General features: G+C 42.8%; 2 protein-coding genes across 2 annotated transcripts in view; both read left to right on the top strand.

Moving 5' to 3' along the window:
* LOC306838541 (voltage-dependent calcium channel gamma-4 subunit-like) overlaps positions 1–4,694 on the top strand; it is a gene marked incomplete at its 5' end in the record, with an annotated part of 13,451 nt that extends 8,757 nt beyond the window's left edge. Inside the window, 3 exons of the mRNA XM_079366754.1 lie at positions 297–380; positions 3,040–3,180; positions 3,607–4,694. Of these exons, the coding sequence (XP_079222880.1) occupies positions 297–380; positions 3,040–3,180; positions 3,607–4,133 (752 nt within the window). The 3' untranslated portion in view covers positions 4,134–4,694. The remainder of the gene's footprint in view (positions 1–296; positions 381–3,039; positions 3,181–3,606) is intronic.
* Positions 4,695–11,293: 6,599 nt separating this feature from the next.
* Positions 11,294–24,241, top strand: cacng1b (calcium channel, voltage-dependent, gamma subunit 1b). Its single transcript, XM_079367195.1, has 4 exons — positions 11,294–11,928; positions 20,479–20,553; positions 22,083–22,220; positions 23,181–24,241. The coding sequence occupies exons 1-4, from the start codon at positions 11,688–11,690 to the stop codon at positions 23,411–23,413; spliced, it is 687 nt and encodes a 228-aa protein (XP_079223321.1). The 5' UTR covers positions 11,294–11,687; the 3' UTR covers positions 23,414–24,241.
* The last annotated feature ends 430 nt before the right edge of the window (positions 24,242–24,671 follow it).

The raw sequence follows: 24,671 nt of genomic DNA, 5'->3' as shown, positions 1-24,671 counted from the left end.
TGGAATATGATCCAGCCTCTCATGTGGTTCGGTGCTGGAGTCGGTCATCTCTCCACCGGGATGTTGGGTGTTTGATCCCCAGCTCCTGCAGCCACATGTGTCCTTGTGTAAGACACTTAAACCCCAGGTTGCTCCCACATGTGAATGTGTTCGAATCGCAGCCTCGAGCGTCAGCGTGTGAACGTGTAGGTTTGACTTGTGGTGCAAAAGCAGGTTCACTGTCGTCAGGAGACTAAAAGCTTAATTCCATTTGGCACTAATGGAGACATCTTGTTGTTGTTGTCTTTGTCCTGCAGGCATCAATCAGGGCAGCTGTTACAGGATCAACCACTTCCCTGACGACAACGACTACGACACAGACAGCTCTGAGTACCTGCTGCGTAAGTGCTCCTTTGTCTGGCATTGACAGAAGTTTGGTTTGTGTCCTTCCTACAGGCATGCAGAAGTGCGCTGACCTTCAGCTTCTTTCTGCTCTGTTCTGAGAGCAGAACAGGAGAGACTGTTGGAAGATATTGATAAAATGAAGAACAAGACATGAAGGCTTCTGAGAAGCGTGGTTACTGAGCTGCATCGTATGACACGACGTCCTACATGTGAACATGGACACATACATTTTATTATCTTTCTTTTCCTTTTATAATGAGTCATTTCTGATTATTTTCTTGCCTCTCGACTAATTTATCTTCTACCAGAGTTGACTGACGGCCAATCTTTGGAAATATCCTGCTGGGTTTTTTTTTTTCAGCTCAGTCAAATAATGGTCTTTGTGCCAAAAGAACACAATTTGCAGCTTAGCCATGCTGCGCCCAGGAGGCATCAAGAGAAGAAGAGAAAATCATCGACAGCAGCCTGCACCTTTCAAACTAAACTTGAAGAAATCATGTGGAAACACAGCCAGCAAATTTCATCCTGGACATGCAAACACTCGATTTGATTCACTTGTTACCTCATTAGTGTCGACAATGGCCGGCCTGTCTTGGTGACCAGCCAAGGTGTTGTTTTCACGATCACCAAACAATGAAATGATCACTAAAACAACAGCTTTGTTATGTAATATGGGAACACTTGATTTGTTGTTACCCCCACTTAATGAAATAAATCAGTCAGAGCTTTAATGAGAGAACGGACTGAACGCTGTGTTTGAAGTTCATGCTCAACAAGTGATGATTTAATGATTTTATATCAGTGTGTGTGTCCTCAGTCTCTGACACTTCATTTTGCAGCATTAAATCCCTTGTTGTGTTACAGTTAAAGGTTGCTGCACTGGTTTGTCTGAAAAGCTTTAATTGTGGGTGAGACTGGCACACTGTCTTTTCATTGACTCACACTTAAAGAAAATTGTCCCTTTCTTGCTAATTAATTAACTCCAACCCCACAAGATAGCTCAAACCTAGCTGTGGCTCATTTTTATTCTCCTGTGAAGAAAGACAAATATTTGTTTGAAGTCTTTATTTCTTAATTACGTTGATTGATTCTGGGTCGACAGCAGCTTTTTTTAAATTACACAACAGTGCAAAGAGGGGTCTAAAAGGAGAACTTTAAAAACAATAGAAATACAGTGGAAAAACTCAAATCTTAGCAAGTCTAATTTGTGTTAAAAAAAAACAAAACATCTCGTTACACAGAGTGTAAGTCACAGTCACCTGCCAAGCAGCGTGTTGAAAAATGAAGCCGGTGTGGAAGTGCAAAATCCTGCAGTTCAGTGTACGCACTGTACAAAGGAGATGTATGTTTTTATAACTCATCCATTTTGGTTTTACGATGGATAAGCGTTATTCAAAATAAGACGCACAGCTTTCCTGATTCGGCTTAAACCCCGCCTCAGCTCCAGCTCTCAGCCTGTCGTTAGGTAGAAAGTGAAAGTGAAAGTTAGGATGAGACAGCATGTCCAGCATGGCGACCGCCAACACACCAAGCAGAAACAGATGGGTGACATCACTCAGGCTTTCAAACACTGCTTCTCACAGTCTGTGTACCTGAAAAGTCCAGATTCAGAAAACATCAAAATAAGGTCTGAATTAATTGATGTAAGTGGAAAAAATATTTGCAAATTCATTTTTTAGCAGTGTAGCTGTGTGAAGACACATTTCTCCTTGTTTTTCTAAATCCAAGGTAAATGTCTTTAAAATCTGGTGAGAATGAAAGTCAAGGCTCGATACAAAAATGAGGACACCTTCATTGAAGGCAAAGCCAAGTCAGGATCCTGCTCATATGAAAAGAACAAAGAAGACTTGTCAGACTTTGGATGAAGTCCAAACGGAGTCCATTAAGTCGGAGGACAGCTGAATAAGCTCATCCTTTTTAAAATGGCACAATGGTGATTTTTTTTCCGGGGAGGTGATAGCCAGTGAGCGCTCCCGTTACATCCCACAGCTGATTAGCAGAGCTTTCTCACAACAAGGCCCCCGAAGTATAAAACATAATGAAGCTTTCAAACATGGCAGGCAGAAGAGAAGGGACTGGGTGAATGAGCAGGGTAATGGAAATTCAAATTATTTAAAAGAGCCCATTTTTCTTATTGTGTTAAAAGGCTTTATGAATTCCACCATAAGTGTGCTGTGTTCGATCTTTGCATTGTTTCATTTCAGCATCGATAAAGGTGTCTGTTAATTGATTAATTAATTCATACATGTATTTAATTTACTGGCCAATCACTGTTTATGATTTAAGTTTAAACCACATACATCGACTGATCGTTGTCCAATCAGTGTTGAGTATTAATGTAGTCAACAGAGCCAATACATAAGTCCTAAATTGACCAAGAAAACTGAATTCTCCTGTTTGAGGACAATGCCTGCAGAGTCTACATGTACCAGGATGCATTGCGAGAGAGACATTTGCATGTCTCTGCTACATTTCTTTGGCTCTCATACAGCTGATGTAAAATATCAGAACAGGCAACAGACTGTAAAATGTGTTTTAGTCAAAAGAGGAATTATTGCACTTTTTATTCATTATGATTCATTCATTTATTGCACACTTTAAACCCTCACCTGGACAAATTATGTTCACCATGTCTTCACTGCTTTGTCTCCGCAGGAATAGTTCGTGCCTCCAGCGTGTTCCCCATCCTCAGCACCATCCTGTTGATGCTCGGTGGGCTGTGTGTCGGCTTGGGTCGCGTCTACAGCAAGACAAACAATGTCCTCCTCAGCGCAGGGATTCTCTTTGTCGCTGCAGGTGAGTTCGAGGATCAGAATGTTAACCAGGTGCTCACAAGAGAGGTGCAATCATGCCAGGGCTGCGGTTTAATAATGGAGACAGGCGGCTTGATTTGACACCTGCGGTCACATATTCAACTTCATCAATGGTGCAATCAGAAGGACTAATTTTATTCCCCCCCAAAGGAAGTTCAGGATTTTCTTTCATCATGCACCTCAGCCAGAAGTGATCAGGACGACTGCCTTTCGATGGATCAGTAGAGATAAGAGAGCTGTAATCATTGGCTGATGAAAAACTTCACAGTGGGAGCTTTTGACTTTCATCATCGTTTCCCAGAAAAGCCAGGGCGGATTGGAGATTGCCTTTATGCTTTATCACCTGCCTTCACTCACTCTTCCTTTTTGAATCCCTGATTGTGTTGTCTTTCTGTCTTTTGTTTACCAGGTCTTAGCAACATAATCGGCATCATCGTCTACATATCGAGCAACGCCGGAGACCCGAGCGACAAACGGGACGATGACAGGAAGTACACTTACTCCTACGGGTGGTCCTTCTACTTTGGCGCACTCTCCTTCATTGTGGCAGAAACTGTGGCCGTCCTCGCCATCAACATCTACATTGAGAAAAACAAAGAAGTTCGCTGGAAGGCGCGGCGAGAGTTCATCCGTTCACTCTCCTCTTCTTCCCCGTACTCGAGGATACCAAGCTTCCGCTACCGCCGGCGGATATCGCAAGCCAGCTCTCACTCCACGGAGGCATCTCGGGAGAACTCGCCAGTGACCAACCTGAAAGGAGTGCCGTCTTCCAGCGGGCCCCTGGACGAGCTGTCCATGTATGCCTTGGCAAGGGACAGCATGACGGACAACACGTATAGCCCTGAACACGAGGCGCAGGCAGAGTTTCTCCAGGTCCATAACTGTTTCCCCAATGATTTAAAGGACGGGGTGAATCGCAGGACCACACCGGTGTGACACGCACGCTTGAAGTCCGCCTGGACGTCGATAAAATCAGTGGACTGTTTTGTTGGAGCCAAAGTGCTCGTGACATACCGCCACCTTAAGAGTCCCGGTTTACAGAGAGAATCTTTATCGTCAAGGCTGAAAGAGACGGCTGGACTTTAAAAGAGCCAATGACATTCATTGATCTGCTTTTAGACTCCATCAAAGCAGAGTAGAGTTGTATTGTCTGTGCTGTAGCCGATTTGACATCAGTGTTATATTTTAACTGTGAAAATGCTTCATTGAGCAGCGTTGGGAACAAACACCTCGTTTGTGTAACTTAACATTGTGGGATCCCTGAAGGGTCGAAATGTGCCAATCAGCTACCTGTAAACTATTGAACACGGTGCTGAATGAAATGTTGTGTGTTCATCTTGAAATTTGTTCCATTTGTGTGAACCTGCTTTAAAGTGTTTGATATGTGTTCTCATAGACACTATTATCCTGCCTTATGTTCCTATCAGGGCTGCCCCATGTTCAACTAGACAAGCCCTTGCGTGGTTATAAATTATCTGTAAATATATTGGTTTTATCGGGCTGGATGGTAAAATGGTTTTAGCTCCAAGTTTAAAAAAAGGTTATCGATAACTTTGAGCGTGTCGGAGCTGCAGCGGGACAGATCATCACTGTGGTGGACCACAAGGAGGGCGGTCTTGGTGACGCATTGGCCATGGAGCCCCGCGTGGTTGAGCTTCTCGACATATTCGGCTCCAAACATATTTCTAATTCTGTGCATCAGAACTTTGGATGATAACGTCACGATAATGAGCCCATTGGATAACAATTTACATACAAACGAACAGCAAAGCTAAGAGCTAATCAGAATGCGTCTTGGCGAAAACACAGAGATCGTACATTATTTATACGTCGCCTGAATAGTAATTCAGAAAACTCTGGTTCCATTGGAGGGATTTGATTGGTTGTAGTCTCACTTGTAGCTGCTAAGTAGCTGAGACACGGGTAAAAAAAAAAAAAAAAGGGACACGAGACGCTGCTCAAAACAGCTTCACATACTCAGGCCCTGTTTCCATGACAACAGCCTGTTATAGTTTATAAAAACCAGTGAAGAAAAACTTTTTGAAAACAGCTCCATCTCTGCCGCGGTGAAAACAGGCAATATACAGTTTCCTTGGTTCCCGGTGATATCCGTACACAAGTAGGTGCACGACTTCCCAGTTCTGTTTTGAGCTTCTAACTCGACTGACTCTGACAACGGACATCCAGTAAAGTAGCAGTCAAATCGTTTTGTCTACACCGCTGACTGCTGTCATGTACGGTATACTGCAGCATTTAAAGTTATTTGTGCAAACAGGAAACACGAGTTATGCACACGCATACAGACCATATACCACATGCAATCGCAGCCATAAAGCTTTATGCCTAATGTGGGCGAGTAACTCAGCTGACAGATTAAATAGATGCACAACCCCTCGATGGATTTTCCCTTTTTTTCCCCTCTGACTATCTTTCAAATGAAAACTTAACAGACACAAACTTTCTCCAAGGACTAACGGAGTGGGGCAGCCCGAATTCTTATCAAGGGTTTAAAACAGGCCCCTGTGTCTCTCAGCACTGCCCTTTATATTTGTTTAAAAAAAAGACTCACGTTTTTAGTACTTTTGAGCATCCTTCTTGATAAGACTAAGCTTTGGGAGTCTCTGTCTTTGCCAATGCCTGCCTCTTTGTGGTTGATGTTTTAAATGTTAAGTGTTTCATCCAGTCCTCCAAACAATATGAAAGATTTTGTCTCCATCACTGTCTCTTCCTCAATCCTTTTCTTCTCTGACATTTTTCAGTCAAACTAAATGTCAGCTTGGTCAGGAGGACTCCCTTTATATTCACTTCCATATCAGTCCTCCATCTCTTCCCTCTGTCCCCATGGCTGTGACACTGTGTGTGCGCTTGTCACAAGTGAAGAGCGCCTATCCAAAAAAAAAAAAAAAAAAAAAGGGGGGGGGGGGGGGGGGGTGCCCAGAACTGCGTAAACGTCCCCATGTCAGGACTTCCTTTTATGTTAAATGAAGCCCCGGCATGCAGAGTGTCTAACGGATAAGGATCAGAAGCAGACGGAGAATGTTTGTCAATCTGTCACATCCGCCTGTGAGTCCATCTGCTCCCCCCCCCCCCCCCCACCTCTCATGTCAAACAGAGGACCCAGACAGGAGCAGAGGGAGCTGTCTGCAACTGGCTCCCTGAAGGATTTGGCTCTATTAACCAGATATTCATGTGTGCGCGTGTGCGTGTGTGTGTGCGTGCGTTCTCTCAGGTAACGCTGTCTTGTTCGGACAGGTTTAACACTTCGAGGTCCTCTCCCTCCGTCCTGGCAGTGCTGGGAAAAGGGCCGATGATAAAGAGAAACCTGCAGAGAAAAAAGAAAATGCCATTACTGTATTTAGCTGTGACGCTGTGCTTGAGCTCGCTCCATGAACCAGCTGGAGAGGGATCTTTTTTTTTCCTTCCAGTCTGAGGGCTATTCAGTCGCTTCAGGATTGGCAAGCAAGCTCACTCAACCAGAGAATAGTATTTGATTGTATTTAGTGTGTTTGATATTTCATTAAAGCTATACCAGGCTGATTATATAAAAGAAAGCCATCAGTATGATTCTTTAGGAGTGTAGGTCTTACTCTTTTATATTACAGTTTGGAAGAAATGTGTTGTTTGTAATGTAAACATGTAAAGTTGTATATAAAAGAATAAAAAAAATACTAAGACATGTTTGAAGCATTGTCTCAATAATTACGGCTTTCATGCGATATTTGTCTGGTCATACAGTAACATTTGATTTCACCAGGGCGATGTTTTGATCTTTAAGATCTTCCTCTGTCCTGTGAAGGGTCTCGTAGATTTAAATGTTGACTACATTTTCCCGTTTTCCCGAGCTGAGCAGTGTGCACACCTTTTTCCTGCAGTGAGCACATTTCTTGTCCTGCACCTAGATAGATAGATACTTTATTGATCCCGAGGGAAATTCAAGGCATCCAGTAGCAGTATACAGACAGGCAGGACACAAGACACCCACCTGTATGCACATGTGTGCACAGCTTTCCGTTACACAATTAAATGTCTCCGTTTCGTGGGGTTAAAAACAGTTGATGCATTTAGAAAAATAAAACTCACTTTGCTTTCACTGCACATGGAGTTCGCTCACTTGGACTCAAAGTTGAGTTGAGGTCGAGTCTGATCTCTTGACCTTAAAAGAGTCCTAGACTCGAGTATAGAACTGGTCCAATCAGACTACTTTACTGTTTGCAAAGTTTAAAATGTTTATTGCAGCAGAACATAGTTTGAGTTTGCTGCTGAGCTCTGACCTCATCACTCCAAACTGCAGTTTTGATTTACATGCAGAAAGTTGAGGAGTGACGGGAAGATGTCTTGCCTACAGGTGGATTGCTGGAGCGGTGGTGGGGTTGAAGAAGAGGGCAGAACTGCTGCAGGTCGGAGCTGGCAGCGACGACCGGAAGTCTTGCAGCTTAAATACAACAGTAAGTGGAAGGAGGCGTTGTCAGGTGATTGTGGACAATGACGCACGTCAAGTGTGAAATCAGTGCTGCTCCAGCTGACTGCCTGAACGAGCTTTCTGCCCTGAATAATGTCAGAGAAAAAAAGACCACAAATGTTCTTAACATATTTTTAAATCCCTCCAAAGGTTGACTCAAACACACATCTGAATCTGTTATATTACACAACCCTCAATATATTCAATGAAAATAGCCCCAACAGAGATGAGACATGTAAAGATTTTGTGAAATAGTCAGAGCTCAGTAGGCATTGATTTCCATTTTCAACCTTGGATCTCAGAGCTTCATTCAGGTTTCCTCTGCTGACCTGAGTCTTGAAAGCTTCTTGAGTTCTGCAGCATAAGTCTGAATCAGCGTCGCCTCAGAGTCTCTGCTTTGTTCAGCAAAGAAGTGTATCAGTGTGAAAGGCAGCGGTCTGACATCCAAACGTTAAAAAGCTTTTAAAGACGCGATGAGAGATGCCACCAGACCAGATTTAATATTTATTTTATATATCAATAGTATACCAGCTGATTCAGTCTGTGAGCAGAGCGGAGATCAAATCAATACTAATAAAAGACAAACAATAGATAAAAAATTAACTGAGCTTGAACTCTTCTTAAAAAAATCTTCTCCATGATACAGAAATGATTCATTTCTTATTAGTCCCTTCCAGCTCTTACGGCAGCAGAGAAAAACAATATATCACAAATATTTTAGTTTTAGTTTGAAAATGCATGAAGCACTTTAAGTCTATGAAGAGGAAAAGTGCTTGATTTGAGAAAATATACCCAACATCAGCCTGTCTGGTTACAGGAAGTCCGTCGGAGATGTACGTCCATAAATTTGTTTTTACTGCGAAGTACCTTTTGGCTGTTTTCAACTTACTTATCTCGTTTAGTCAGGACAACAACGCTGCTTTCCCCATGACTTTACAAGTTTATTTCTGGAGAGTTTTACCGGGAAAACAGAGTCAAATAAAGTGTGTGGATGCATGTCCTCTCAGGGAGTCTGTATCTATCTGTTCATCTATTCACAAAGTAAAACAAGGAGTTGGAGGTTTTCCTGTTGCTGGAGAGAATTGCAGGTTTGGTAACAGATCCCTGTGTTTCTAAGAAGAATATTAACATGACCCTCATAAATATGGCTTCAGGGTGCAGGGGATCTAATTTAGCTTGAGTAATGTTGCCTGTCATTAGTGGATGACTACAGTCAGGTCCCTCTGAAGGCAAAGCAATCTGTTCTGTTATGAGTGCATTTAGCTTGACAAGGTTGTTTTTCATCCTGCCGTAAACATTTAGAGGATGGAGGATTGCAGCAGTTCATCACAGCAGAGTTCACACGTGTCAATCCTGATTTTATTGGAGGGGTTTGTATATTTCTGTCTTTGCTCTTTACAGTGCTGGTGCGAAGGTTTAAGGCTTTCAGGCCTTATGTTGCTTTCCTCCGTAGTCAGTTAACCTGAGGTGAGCTCCACACAGGTACGACCAAGAGATGACTGCTGGAGCTGAAACACAAACTGCAAAAAAAACTGCAGTTCCTGAAGCGGCCACTTGAGCATGGCTCCTGAAGCGAGTCGATGTTAAACGGCATATTAAAATGTGAAACTGTGCAGCAAAAGTCATCACGTTGGCATCCTGAATAAAAATAGGGTTAGGGTTAGAGGTCGTCTCATTTCTGTGTTCTTGACGTCTGTGCAGGACTGAATCCTGTAAATGTCTTAAGAGAAGTCAGGGCTTCAGAAAAGGCTAGTATAGGTTTAACCTTCGCCCTGTTCATTATTCATAAGGTAAAGATCTAAAAATCAGATTGGATTCTCTTTGATTGCTCTTACAGTTCTGGTTCTGAGGTCTTGTCAGAACGATATTTGAGGTAATTTTGAGGAGAGAGAGTGTCACTCACAGGTGACCCACAGACGTCACTTCAGTCTTCCTCCCTCCGTTTCTTCTCGTGTGACATGTTCACATCGCCGATGACATGTTTCCACAGCTGTCCTCCCTGCTGCCTGTTGCTTAGAGACTCTGCAGCTGTGAGGCTTTTCGGTGTCTCTGTAGTCACCGGGGGACTGGGAGGAAATGGAGCAGGTCACAGGGTCAGCCAGCGAGACGGAGCTGTTGCCAAAAGACACCGTTATTACACACTTAGAGACGAGTGGACGCTCTCAGTGCGTCTCCTCCGACGGGAGAACAGGTTATTTTGCTGCGAATGTATCAAGGGGGAACGTGAGAATGAACACAACTGGGGGGGGGAGCAAGTGAGTGAGGGGATTTATCTTTAATGATCAATTTCCTGGTTGAGTTAGCTTCCTATGGTGTTCAGAAAGAAGCATGCATCCCACTGGCTGAGACAAGGAAGGATGTGTGACTTTTTGATCCAGTAGTTATCGCCCTTAAGCATCGAACACCTCCACCATACTAAAACCCTCCAGCGACACCCGTCTCCCACTTTTGGCTTGAGATCGCACAGAGGAGTCAATCACAAGCAGTGGATAATATTGACCTTGGCTTGAGCTGCTGTCGTCTGTGTCCTGCATTGTTATGCTAGCAAGCTAATGTTAACGCTCTGTCGTTAGCGCGTAGCTTCAGCCTCACGTTTCATGTAATTTGAGACGGAATGACCCTGACCTAAAACGCTTACACGACATTCAAACAGGCAGTAAGAGCCCGACATCTTGTCGATGTAAACATGATGTAAACACAGCCTTCACAACAACACAGCCAGCAGGACTCGAGCTTCACACTCATCGTCAACAGTCACGCCACCATGCCTTTTCATCCTTTTCGTAATTGGAGTACACAATAAACAAACAAGCTGAAGACTTCCCCTTCACCTCTTGCTCCTGCTGTAATGTCTTTATTGCATTTAGCGTGTGAAAAGCTCCGAGCTGTGCGAGCGTCGTCAGGGCTGAAAATGGGCCAGAGTGCTGTTTTTAAAGTGGGGCACAGAGGTTTATAAAAAGCATGCCCATTTACTGAAGGATTTCATTGGGAGAAGGTTGATTGTGCCTTTGAGATGTTTCAGCTTTTTTTTTTCATCCTCAGATTGAGTGGTATGTGCTTTTTTTTGTGTGAAACCATCAAAAGCATTTGTGTGGTAGATGAAATCTAAAGTGGGAAAAGATTCTTTTTATATGCAATTTACCGTATGCCACATATTTGTGGTGCATTTTTAAGAGCTTGATGTGAATGTGATTTCCAGGAATAGTCAGAAGGCACTTTATTCAAATCAAAACCTGGGTATATACAAACCTCTGCTGCCACAGTCAAACTTTTAGAGGTTTTAAAGCCCATTTCTGAATGTGGATCAGGTGGGACCTTTTGTCTCACAGCTGAACTGCTGATTGGCTGAATAAGTGGATCAGACGGCACCTAAGAGAGGAAATGTCCCCCGTAAGGAGTCCCCTGGCACGCAGCGCCTGAGAGACACTCGAGCTGGAAACGGATCAAACCGAATAAAGGAATGAAAACGTTTGTCGGATAAATGATGGACTGACACCACCCAATGTTTGGTGTGCAGATTAAATAATGAGAAGACCTGTCAAAAAAAAGTTTGATGCTGTGGCTAGAAGTCAGTTTCCAAACTTTACATAGCAGAGCCTGAATCAGTATCAGAGTCGCCAGCTTATAGGTGTAAAAGGTGCAGCGCTCCCCAGTATATCTCCTTGTCGTCGCTAAACGGCCTCAGCTCGCCGAAGGCATCCAGGGAGGGAGAGGAGGAGAGGAGCGAGGAAGAAACTAGGGCACTGTTATCTGGCCCCTTTTCACCAACCACCAGGCACCAGGCGGAGAAAGAGAAAGAAAGAGCAGAGGACAGCAAGCGTAGTGAAGCTGGAGACAAGACGGGGGAACCTCTGGAGTCAACGCCCGACCTCAAGGAGCTGCAGACAAACACATCACAGGCAACCTTGACTGACTCAGGTGGTGTTTACCATCACACACACACACACACACACACACACACACACACACACACACACACAGACACACGCAAACACGCACACTGGACAGATTCACAGATTTGGTGCAGCAACATGTTCGAGGAGCAGGCGACCAAGGTGAAGATCACGTCCGTGGTGATCGTGGTGGGCATGTCGGCGATGCTGGCGGCGGTGGTCACCGACCACTGGGCCGTGCTCAGCCCTCGGGTGGAGAGGCTCAACGCCACATGTGAGGCGGCCCACTTTGGCCTCTGGAGACTCTGCAAAAAGATCATCTTCATCGTGGAGGAGGACCCTCAGGGCAAAGGCTGCGGCCCCATCAGCTTACCTGGAGGTATGGAGATTTTTGATCTTCCTTCTGTTGGATGTTTTTTATCCTTCCAAAAGCTCCCAGCCGACAACCATTTAAGATATCTGATTTAGATTTTTAAAAGTAAGCGTTACATCTTATCTTATCTTTTTAAGCAGCTCTGCTAACTTCTTTGGTCAGATTTAGGAACACTCAACCAGCAAGACAAATCAATCCTGTAGTTGTACTTTATTTTCTGCAGTGTAGCGTGGAGCTGTAAATGGGGTTCCTCGTGCTCGCTAATCACTCGCATTAAAGCACGATTTGACTTTGACGCATGTTGTTTTTTCACGACTTCCCACTGTCATTCATCTTCAAACATCCAACCTTGATACAACACTTACATAATGATGCTTTTGCAAACAGTTGAAGTAGACGTTATTAGGACCTCAGCATTTTGTTTATTTTGTTCTTTTATTGTTTTTTTTGGTCAACTATCATTTGAAGTTGTCCCTGCTTAAAAAACGTTTTTACTTTTATTTGAGGTAAAGAAAGAGAAGTATGTTTTCTCTACATTTGAATCTTTGTTCGTACACACACACACACACACACACACACACACACACATAACTCGTGCATGTAGCGTAACAGATCTGTGGCCATTTTCTCACTGAACTATCATTATGTTCCACAGAGGAAGACAATTAAGCCAATTAAGCACAGCTGAAGTGAAGCGCCTAATGGAGGAGAACGGCTGTTATCTACTTCACAGTAAACGCGATGGAAACACAGATCTGCTCCTTCTGAGCTGATGGACTCTCCATGTTAAAATTCATTTTACCTCACAGCTCTAATTAAACTAAATTCCTGTATCTGTTACAGAAAGCGCTCACATGTTTGTCAGACTGACTCGGAATAATAAGTCTTTGTCACGTCTACATTTAGAGTTTAGTCTTGATCACAGCGTGACATCATATTTCTGTTTGATCATATCTGATGTAGGAGGTCATTGTTTTTTGTTTTTAAGATTTTCACAGGGCTTTGCCTACTTTAGATAGGAAAATGATTAGAGAAGGAAATGCAGGAAAGGAGCAGCAGGTTGAACCCGAGCTACCCGCTTGGAGGACTACAACCTCTGATGCAATCCAACCATGACAGGCCATCAGCACGAGATTTATCCAACAGATGTATTTTCATTTTTAAAATGCACAACATTTTGGTCAAAACACTCAACGTACGCAATTTCAACGTATCAAAAATAAAAATGAAAATGCTGCCTGTTGCAGAATCTTGAAAAAAGTAAAACCCAAAGTCAATCCTGAAAGTTCTTACACAACGATGCATTCATTACAACCCCTGACATGTCCGCACATTAAAGTCCTGACATTTTCACACATTTCCCACAAAGCAGGCGACTGTCACTGTGCGCCCTGTTTGTTTAGCCGAAGGCGGCTGAGAGGGGCATTCAGGAGAAGAAGAAGGAGAAAGAGAAGGTTCTTCAGTCATGGTGGCAGATTCTGGGTTAAATCACTTCAACACGAGGAAAATGCAGAAGTAGTAAACAAAGGTCCTGAAACTGAGGCGAGAGAACGTGAACACCCCACGTGCTTACAGAGCGTTCCAGATCATTACTTGCTGCGTTCAAAAATAGTCTCACTGGGACTATAAATGGGATTTATACGAGAGCAGTGGCGGGCGAAGAGAACGCAGATTCGAGTCTGGGTCAACGAATACAGAGATTTGTGTTATCGCTTGTAAGCCCACCTGGAGACTTTTTCAGAAGTGCAGCACATGTGTGAAACAGGTTTCTGTGATTTAAAAAAAAAAAAAGTTAAAAGCATTTAGGTTTTATTCAAAGTAAACTCCTTTTAAGATGTCCCTGTAGCTTTAATTACGAGCCCTGTTTGAACAGAGCCAGCGGTGGGATGAAGAGTGCCTCTCTGGCTCCTGGCTGTGTGCGTGCTTCGCAGCTTAACAGACAGATCTCACTGTGACTCCTTCATTGACTTAGCCTCCAGCTCCTGCACCTCAGGATCAGTACAGGCCTTAATGAAGTGTGGCGTCCCACACCAGCTTGTGAGTTAGAGTACACCTGGAGAAGACTCAGGGGGGCACGAAGGGAGAATGGGGAAGAAAACTAGAGTCTGTTTGGCTCGATGGAGGAAGGGATGCCTCAGGTGACAGGAGAAGAGGGGAACACTGAAAAAAGGACGGGGGTTCAAGGAGAAGGGAGACAAACTCGAGTTGTGACAGCAGCCTGTTATAGGAGCGACAACGTTGAGTGCTTCCTGCTTGGTCTAAATGGAGACAGAGATCTGAGAAGAGCGGTACTTTGAGACTGTATTCCTCCGTGGACGAGTCAGTCTCTTGAGGAGTGAGTGATGACCATGTTGTCGCTGCAGATTCAGCAACAGTCTAATTATAGTCTTCCACACCTGAGAGAAAACTGCAAAGAAGTGTTGTATCAAAGCAGAGCCCAAACAGCTTTTTTGATAAGCAACTCAAGGTGAAATTGGCATGAGAGCGTGTTCTCGCTCCAAACATGTCAAACGCTGCAGCTGGATTAAATATAGGTCATTTGTGGACACTTGGTTGTGGTTGTTTCCCCAGTTTGATGGACAAGTTAAAAAAAAACTTCTGTATGCAGATTCATATTTACTCAGCAGGAATAAAAGAGATTTTCTCGTCTTATTCACAGCAAGCCAGTTTGTAAAATACAGCAGCTTCCACACATGAAGCTGAAGTAAATCTCCAGGCCGAGGTCAGTCCATTTTTGATGCTGCTTCTAAGTTAGGCGATACAGTTTGATGTCGAAGAGCGTGAAGATGACGGATGGGTCGAACTTCAACTTTCTCGTAGGTGAACCAAGTTTATATTGTGTCAAATCAAAAGAGGCTGAAAGTGAAGAACAATAAGTTGATTCTCTTTGAAGCTATTCGAGGTGTAATGATCCGAGTCCCTGAAGACGCACCAGAAACTTTACCCATGAGCCAAAGAGTTTACCGTGCTCATGAGAAGCCGTCATGTTTCTATCGTTCTCCTCTCATTGGACGAGCTTCATGGCCGTCTGCCATTTTTGGGCCGTATCTCACAGAGCTTCAGGTGCACGCGAAACTCTCTCGAACTCGTTTATCAAACCAAACCAGGTATGACATGAATCCAGATCGCCAACATTTTGCAGCACATTTATTGTCACGTATTACATTAAAAGTGTCATCTTACTTCGCAAATATTTTTATAGCAAACTTATTGCTTGAGCAGATATATACACCAAGCTGCAGGATTTAAGTGAGTATTCATGTATACTTGTTGTTACCTGTCTTACCTCCAGCAGCAGAGCTCAGTGATCCCTCCATTGGTGGACAGCTGATCTGTGTGAGACTCCCACTGGTGTTGTTTCAACCACAACATTGTTTCTTCACTTGTTTTAAAGGGAAAATGAGTCATTCTCTCACATTACCTTGAAAAGGTCCAGTGATTTAGCACGTTAGGATGCCGAAACTGGCTCCCAGCTTCAATAAATTGGATTACACGAGCTCGTCTCTCTCCATTTGTGGTTTGGTGTTCGCCAGAAATGGATCAAGGTTCTCATTGCTATCTGTGCCAACACCTCACGAGACGTTGGTGGGCTTGATTAGTTTCTTATCCTCCTTCACAAAATGTTTTAAGTGGTCATCATCTCTCTTGTTGCGAAGATAAGACATGTATAAACTCCTTCTAAGCAGAAACTCCAGTCACACCCAGCCTGAGTCTGAGATTGATTTTGTCTGACAGCAGAAAGTACCAAAGTAAAAATAACAGCTTTTTTGCTTTCTAATGAATGCTGAGCAAGAAAAAAAAAGAATTTAAGAAAATGATTGCACTGCTTTTGCAGCTGCTAAACTTGTGCAAAGAGGCCGCCAAGACATGGCATGATTCATTAAGCGCATGCAAAGAGTTAAATGAAAAAAAAAAAAAGGTCTTGGTCCTGTTTGCAAATATTTGAGACAGCCATTTTTATTTTCTATTCAAATGAGAAAAAAAAAATCCAATTCACGAATATCTTGCTTTCAGCCACACGTAGCTAGTGTGATTTATTTTTGCTCAATGTCAGAGGAACTTGCAGCAAAATACTCATAATTTCCAATCGAAGAGAATTCCACTCTGTAATGTGCAATTCAACGCGTGTAACAAATGTGTAATAGTGTGTTGAATGTGAAAAATACGATGCTTTGAATGCTGTCGATGTTTGAATGGAATATACCAGCTAACCTTGAAAGAACATCTTTAAAGGCTGCATCATGGGCTGATTTGATCTGATTGTAAAGATTTAATAGTCAGATTATAATCTACATGAATAATTCAGATCAAACAGATCATGTTGGCTTCATTTGCATTAACCCTGAATTTATAGAGTTGTATGCATGGTGACTCAGAAGTGAGTTTTCTTCAGCTTTTTATGTTCTAAAAACGTAAGCAGGTCTTATCAGAGTGGCTCACAGCAGCACTCCGGTGTTACTTCATGTGTTCCTCAGTTTAATATGCATTGTAGGTCAAGTTGTAAGCCAAGCTGGGTGGTGTAAAACCCCCTGAGCTGATGGAGAGTGCACTATAACAGATTAGATCTTTGATGAACAGAATACCCAAGCAAGCAGCGGTGATTGGACTTAATATCACACATTTGCATTTTTCAAAACAGAGGGGGAGTTATTTGTCAGGAGGCGCGTGCACAAACACTTTTTCACATGTGGCACAATTACACTGCCTTTGTGAAAAAAAGGTTGTATAACAACGGAAGCAGAGTGGTGAACTCAAGCGACTTTTAAAATTAGCTTCCCACAAAATGATGCATGACAGCCTGAGTGCTGTGAAAATCCATCGAACCCTCTGCGGAGCCCATCGCGCTGCCCGGCTGGGAAATTAAGCACATAAATGATGCTTCCGTGTGCATGTGTGTGCTCCTACATGTATGTGCTCACACAAGACTGGGAGAGGAGTTAATTATGAGAGCTGTATGAGAGGAAGCATTTGGTCAGACGACTTGTTTTCTGACTCTTGAGTTGAAAGTTATTTTCACCAGAGCGCTCACACTTTCAAAACAAACCATCCTCCTCTGCATCTCTCAGTGACACCATGTCTGACTGCTGTCCTCAAATGTATACCCTCAGAAGAACCTTGAGCCACCGCTTTCCATTTCTAAATGCCCAAAATGTTTCCCTCTCTTCTGCCAAGTTAGTCTCCCTCCGTGCAGAGTCAAACTGTGGAGGAGTGTCGCAGGTTTAGCATTCAGAAAACAAGTTGAAAATCGAAATGAATCACTCCAAATTATGTAAATGTAAAAGAAAATACATATTCAGAGATGACTACTGCTATCGCTTACATATTAAAGCGAAGATGGAGTGTATGCCGAGTATAATCGTGGCATTCAAACTCATTATTGTTTAGAGTTTAATGAAAAAGGTCGACCGATCTGTGATGACTCTCCTGTGCTGATGTGTCCCAGTTATCAAAGCTCCTGGTGGAATAGAAATTCAAATATCACCACAACCACCAGCAGCCCCCACCCCGCTCACATTGACCTAGAATTAGTCGGTCGTTCTGCTAGAAAAAGAACAGCCGTCACCTCTGATGCAAAAGATAGAAGCAAAAGTTAAGTGTTTGCACAGAAGTCATTGAAACATTATGATTTTGGTTAGGAGTTAATAAAAAGGGAGATAAAACAGTAACTTGAGAAACTTCAGCTAAAAGAGTGACGACAGGAGTGACGACAGGTGCTGTGAGGACGGAGGAAAGGATGATGGAGAAGCTGCGTATCAAAGTGAGGAGGTGGCAGAAGAGTTTAATGGAAAGAGGTGAAACTAAAATGACAGCTAACCCCCCACCACCACCCGGAACTAAATCTGCCCATTAGCCAGACTGCAAGGTCAATTATACGCACCCACATGTCCACAGTGGATGTCTACTAAAGTTATGATACAAGTCAGATCTGAAGGTTGCGTTGGCTTTATAGATTTATGACAGATGATTTAATGTGTCTTAAAAACTGAAACAAATCTTGAAAACAGAAATTAAAGTTTCAGAAGTGTTTCAGCCAGCGAATAATGAAGCTGTGACCAAAAAAATAAATCAAAATTGCAAATGAAATCCATTTGAATCACTTCTTTGTTTCATCACCAAGATAAAGAACAGAGGAAACAAAGAGACGTGTTTGTTGATAACTCATCCTGGAGAACTTTGAAGTTGTTCCTGCCACTTGGCTTGAATTTTTTAAAAGGATCTTGTTTTTTTTTCTTGCTTGTTTGAAATCTGAACAATTAAAAAAATATATTTTCCTCATAGGACCGGAGCAATCAGATCCTTAAATTGATGCATCAACAGTTCTACCTAATATAACCTAGGCTTAACTTTAACAATGGCTGCTGCAGGTGCAAGCCATAGACCGTGTAACTCAGTGTTAATGGTTCAAAGTGATAAGTAGTTCTGCTTGCCTGCAGTTACTGTGATTTGTTACGATGGCAATTTTTCTTCAAATGTAGGCCACGTTTTGTCACTTTCAACAAAAGTGCTGCTTTAGGAAATTGCTTATTCCAAAATGGCAATATTGCCAATTTGAAGTTAAAGAGGACATATTATCCCCCTTTTCAAACAGCCTTCTGTGTTCTCAATGAAACATCTGTGCTTCTGAGCTTTGGTCCAAATATAACATGAATCAAGCAGCAGAGGAGGTTTGTGACCCTGCAGGAAGCAGCTCTCTCAGAACGCTCTGTTTAGGTGTGTGTGTCTCTTTAAATGCAACGAGCCCCCTCCTTTTTTAAAAAGTCACGAATGACGGCCAGATGTGCAGAGGGAGATGGGAAATGTCAGAGAGTCATTAAACGTATCATGAAAGGGAACCTGTATCGCCCTTTGTCGTTTTATTATAAAAGTGTGTTTCAGTTAGCTAAAGGGGCGTGGCGTCATGTCCACGGGGTCACCAGCCAGCTCCATGTCTCTGCTCTTAATTATGTACCAGCGTAATATGTCACCGCCCACTGCAGGGGAATTAGGGAACAACCTACTGTGAGGTACAACTATCTTATTTTCTTTTCTTCGCCTGCTCTTTGTGTGAATCTTCTCATTGCATCGATATGAGCGCATAACTGAAGGCGCTTTGAAGCTTCCCTCCTCAAAGGTCCTTCGACTCCGTCTTTGTGAGGTGGGCAGATAATTGTCTTCATCGAGACCGGAGAAACACACATTAGCTTTGATTAGCTCAGCCCCAGAGGTACACACACCTAATGAGAGAACACTAATGAAAATAATATATTTACAGATCTGGGCTGCACTGTGATCCAGCCCGTCTCCTGTTCCCCTCTCTCTCTCCAGCCTGTCAATCCCCTCACATAACACACATACTGCACGCACACACACACACACACACACACACACATTCACACAGTCATCCGGATTTGCCTGTACATGGGTAAATAGATGGGACCAGCAGAGACCTGCAGCAGCCTGTTGCTAGGTTACCTCTTTAGTGAGTCTTTCTCATCCTGGGTAACAAATAGCTCCTCTGTTGCTTGGTCCACACACACACACACACACACACACACACACACACACACACACACACACACACACACTGCACACACACAGACAGCAGCACCCAAACATTGTCCATCTTTGTGTGGACAGTAAGAGTCTGTTTTATGGGTTTAATCACAGCGAGAAAGGTTGTTGAGTGGAGGAAAGAGGGGAAACGAACTTGGTCTTTAGACCCACTTCCCTCTCCGCCCATCCGCCCGGACAGACAGCAAACAGATTGATGGATGAGTGGATAATAGCTGCACCACGGAATTGTTTGTCTCTAAGGGGATATTTCTTTGAAGACTGGGTCAAAGGAGAAAAGTTTGGGCAAACAATGTGCAGACGTGCATCACCGTTGTGAAGAAATGGAAAGAGACTGATTTCTCAGAGCAAACACGACGGGCAGAGAAGAAGAAAATAGAAATGAATAGAATAGATGTGCACAGGTACAGGACATTACAGGCACATTGATGTTTGTCTGCTTTGCTCCATGCTTTGTTTTGACCTTCAGGATGAGAGTACGTCACAGGACACTGCTCTAATATTTTATTGATAAGTTTTGAACGTACATCTGATTAAACAGCAGAGGAGAAAGGAATGGTTCGTGACATATGCAGTTTGAACAGACGCAGACTTTGTCCTTCAGTTTCTGACGTGGTGTTTAGTCGGAACATCTTTCAATCACAAAGCAGACGTGGGAAGAAACAAGGACAGAACTTTGTTGCTGTGTGAAGTTCTCTGTTATCTTTACCGCAGTGTTTATGCTTCTTAACTTCCATTTAACTTCACTGTCTACACAGCTCTGACGTGAAGGTGCAAAATAACTGTAACACAGTAATTAAAGGAGGCTTTTAGCGACATAGAGAGCAAGATTTCCATCCTAGCAGAAGAAACATTTTGTTTAAATAGCAGTGTGTGTCTCGTTCATGTAAGGGACTATTATTATTTTTTCTTAATGGGATGCACTGACAGATTAAAACTTTTCACTGATGAGTAATCCAGCCCCCCCCAACCATGTCTCATCTCCCTCTTTCCTCTCCTCTCCAGCAAAAAACTGCTCCTACTTCAAACACTTCACCTCAGGGGAAGAAGCGGAAGTTTTTGAAGTCAAGACCCAGAAAGGTGGGTGTGAAATACACAAACACAGCAACCAGGTTTCCTACACACTCCTACCTACCTTAACTCGTTAGCAAAAGGAATTGAGAAAAATATGTTAATGTACTGTGCTCAGATGAACAAGCAAGCTTTGTGCACACTGGCCTGTGAAATCTGCTCCAATGTTCTGGTGTTTTTATCTTCCCATCTTCTCGGCTTCATGGTTGATGGTTTCAAAGAAAATGTGTTTCCAGGAAACAGCTCCTCTGTTCTCGCATTCGTCCCTGGCAATTCAGATTTTTGCTCAATAACATGCCGAGAAGCGTAAGAGGACAGACAAAGACACTTTGAAGGCAGACAATTATAGATCAGGGTCAAAGATTTGTTCCGCTACTGTACAGTTATATATCTGACAGAAATTATGTTTGAAATTATCATGAAATAATGTTTCTCACCAATATAAAGTCTGGGCTTTGCATTCAGTTAAAAAAAAGAAATCCATGTTTTAAAACAGTTAGGCAGGCATCGATGTAAATCAGTTATCATAGTGGATGCTGTTAGGCCATTGGTATTGGCTATGGAGTTCCTCAGGAGTCAATATGGGGCCCCATATAGTTTATTTGGTCTGAAATGATACTTTCAGGGAATCAAAAGTACTGAAATATAATTTACTTTAAAGGACGAATGCAGACCTCTTCGTTCCAGTAGACATCACCCTTTAACACCAGCATGAAACCAAAACAAACTGGTGACACGTCTGTCGTACCGAATTCTCCGCTCTCTTCCAGCAACACACTTCCAATCCCCCTCGACTCGGATTTGCACAATGGAGTTTTCAGATTGGACCGCACCATGATGAAGCACTAACCGCGAACGGCGGACAAAATTGTTCTTATCTCAAGCTGCATTGTGTTAGCAGGATAATGGTTGCACTATTCAGTTAGCTAGTAGCTCCATATTGCATGTTCTGCAGTTCTGCAGAAACTTATTATGTTAAATTACATTCAAGCAGCAAATAATAACATTTCTACAAAAAAAAACAGCCAAGCATAAAAAACACTCACACACAAGCACCCTCACACAGTCTCTCAGTCTTATAGGAGAAAGACACTGAATAAGTGTAAGTGTAAAGTCAATTTACACCTGGTGCTCTCCACAGTCAGGGTGCTAAAAAGAACAAAAAGAAGACGCTCTGAGGACGATTTCTATGTCAGAGTATAAAAGAGAAACAAGCAACATTATATTTATCCAACAACCAGACAGGAGAGGAGGCAGGGGGAGATGTTTTCATCATGTTGTTATCAGGCTGCAGCATCTTATTTGTCATGCATGCGGCATTAGAGCCAGTTTGGATAAATGGCGGTTGTTTTTGAGAGCGAGGCTAATGTGAAGGCTATTTATCTTTGTTATAACTTGCCTGAGTGCAATACTGGTATTATGCAAACAACACTGCTCCCTTATGCTCCTACAGGTTTAAATACTGTCTCTTCCCTCCCTCACTTTTCTCATTCCTCCTCACTGTTTGTCTGTTTCTGTGGCCTCCTGTCTCTCCTCAGAGTACAATATCTCCGCAGCAGCCATCGCCATCTTTTCCCTCTTCTTCATGATCCTGGGCACGCTCTGTGTCATCTTCTCCTTCGGGAAGGGGCGGGACTACCTGCTCCGGCCTGCTGGGATGTTCTTCGCCTTTGCAGGTCAGTCAAGTCACACACTGTGAATCACAGGTCAGGCTCCGTGTGGAGCGACTGTCTCTGTTTGTCAGACTGAAATTTGGATTGAGATTTGTCTGCGTGACCATGTTGTAAATCTCTCACTTTATTTTGTACAGCTACAGATTTTTTTCCCCAATGTTTCTTTAAGGGAGTTGGAAGGTGCTGATGGATTTGATTCAGCTGCAAGGCGACATCTCAATATATCTGAAGGTGTAACATGGATGTCAGATCTAAGATGGTCATTTTGACCGTTTTTTGCAAAGTAATTTCTCTGACAAAACACACTTTCATTTCTGAAGAAGTTGCGGTGTAAAATGTTTATAAAAATATGTGATGGTTTGTAAAACATTGAAACTGAAAATATCTCAGAAACAATAAATCTGAGTATTTTAGAAACATATATCACATTTAATGCCAGCATCACATTTAAAAAAAAAAGGTTGGGACAGGGTCATGTTTACAACTCTGTTGATCACACTTTCTCTTAACAACACTGTAAGCGTTGTGGAAAGTGAGGAGGACTCATTTCTGTGGTTTGGAACGGGTAATGTTTCCAAAATGATCACAATATAGGATGTCATTTGTTCCTTAAGTAAAACATTACACCTTGAATTGGCCTTCCGGGAACAAATAACGTTCTTTGAATTGAATTGAATTTCATAATGTACCAAACATTTTCAATGGGGGATAAGACAGAACCGCAGATGGGCAATTTTGACAACCGGACTCTTTTACTCCGGAGCCATTCTGGTCACTTATCAATGAAAATGAAGCTTTTTTTAGTTATATAATCCAGTAGATAAGAGCTCCACTCTGACTGTCTCAGAATCAAAGTAAAAGTAAACTGACAGTCTTCGAGAGTAAACATAATAAAACTGTTTTGACAACCATCACCACGCCTGCGAGTGAAGCATCTGCTTTTCTCTCTGTTTTGGCACGCAGGCCTTTGCATCATTATTTCTGTCGAGGTGATGCGCCAGTCGGTTAAACGTATGATTGACAGCGATGAGACCATCTGGATTGAATACTACTACTCCTGGTCCTTTACCTGCGCCTGCGCCTCCTTCACCCTCCTCATCCTCAGCGGAGGCGCCCTGCTACTCATCTCCATGCCCCACATGCCGCGGAACCCCTGGGAGAGCTGCATGGATGCCGAGCCTGACACCTTGGATTAGGCACAGGTGATGCAACAGGATAAGGTTTTTATATCCTTTAGCCCTTTAATGACTTAAATACCGTCCTCAATAGTTTGCATCGGTGCAAAGTGTTTTTTTTAGCTTGATATCCAACCTGTCTTTGGTTTTCGCTCAAGGCATACATACATTAAAATGAACATAACGATACCTAATAAATGCAGCTAAAAGAAGTAAATATTGTCTTTAAAAGTCTTTTAAAGCTTACGTCCTTGTTGGTGTGATTAAGAGCTGAGGAACTTGACTTAAATCACAAAATGTTCTGTGGAAGGTGTGAACTGATTATCAGTGGTGGACAGAAACAAAAGACATTTTCCTGAGCACTGAATTTAAGTTCATTTTGGGATTATTTTTTGGCAAACTTTGTTATTTTTTCTCTGCTACATTTGAAAGACAAACGTTGTACTCCTCTACATTTCTATGAATGTTCTTGTTACTCTCTACTTATGCTCTGAAGTCAGCTGATGAATGTTCTTGTAAGCAGTGGGGGCTTTAGCAGCACCAGGAATAACAATATGCTACACAGTCCAAGAGGCCGACAGCACCGACTGAAGTGTCTTTTTAAAGGTCACATATTCTCCTCGTTCTCTTCAGTGTAAATCAGTGTCAGAGCTCCTCAAAACATGTGTGAAGTGTGTTGTTGTAAATCCACTCTGATCCTGTATTTGATCATGTCTATAAACCCCTCTATTTCAGCCCTGCTCAGAACAGGCTGTTTCTGTGTCTGTCGCTTTAAATATGCAAATGAGCTGTGTCTGACCACGCCCCCTCTCTGGAAGGGCTTGGGTTTACTCTGGCTTTCTCAATCCATGTCCTATTGTTTACGGTGAGAAGGCAGACTCAGAGACAGAACAAACAGCTAGCTGTGGGAGTGTCACCCACCTGGGGGAGGGGCTACTGCCCTTTGTGATGTCATGAAGGGAAAATCTCCAAACAGCCTGTTTGAGCACACATTTTCTGAAAAGCGGAGCAGGCAGAAGATGGAGATGATGGACGTTTCTCATCATTGGAGGGTTTGTAGGCAGACTAGTGTCAGTGTCAACATGGTGAAAAGGATTTTAGAGAATATGTGACCTTTAAAACCTTTTTTGAATGTTTCGTCTCTGTGTGAAGCTCATCAGGTGTTTTTGGTAGTTGCTTTTTATTGTTCCTTTTATTTTGAACAGTCAGTTTATAACTTTAGATACAAAACTTCACTATAAAAAACATTATTAGTATGCATAGGGACTTTCTTAGAAAA

This window comes from Symphodus melops (genome assembly GCF_947650265.1).
Source record: "Symphodus melops genome assembly, chromosome: 17".
Lineage (NCBI taxonomy): Eukaryota > Metazoa > Chordata > Actinopteri > Labriformes > Labridae > Symphodus > Symphodus melops.
This window is presented reverse-complemented; position numbering and strand designations above follow the sequence as displayed.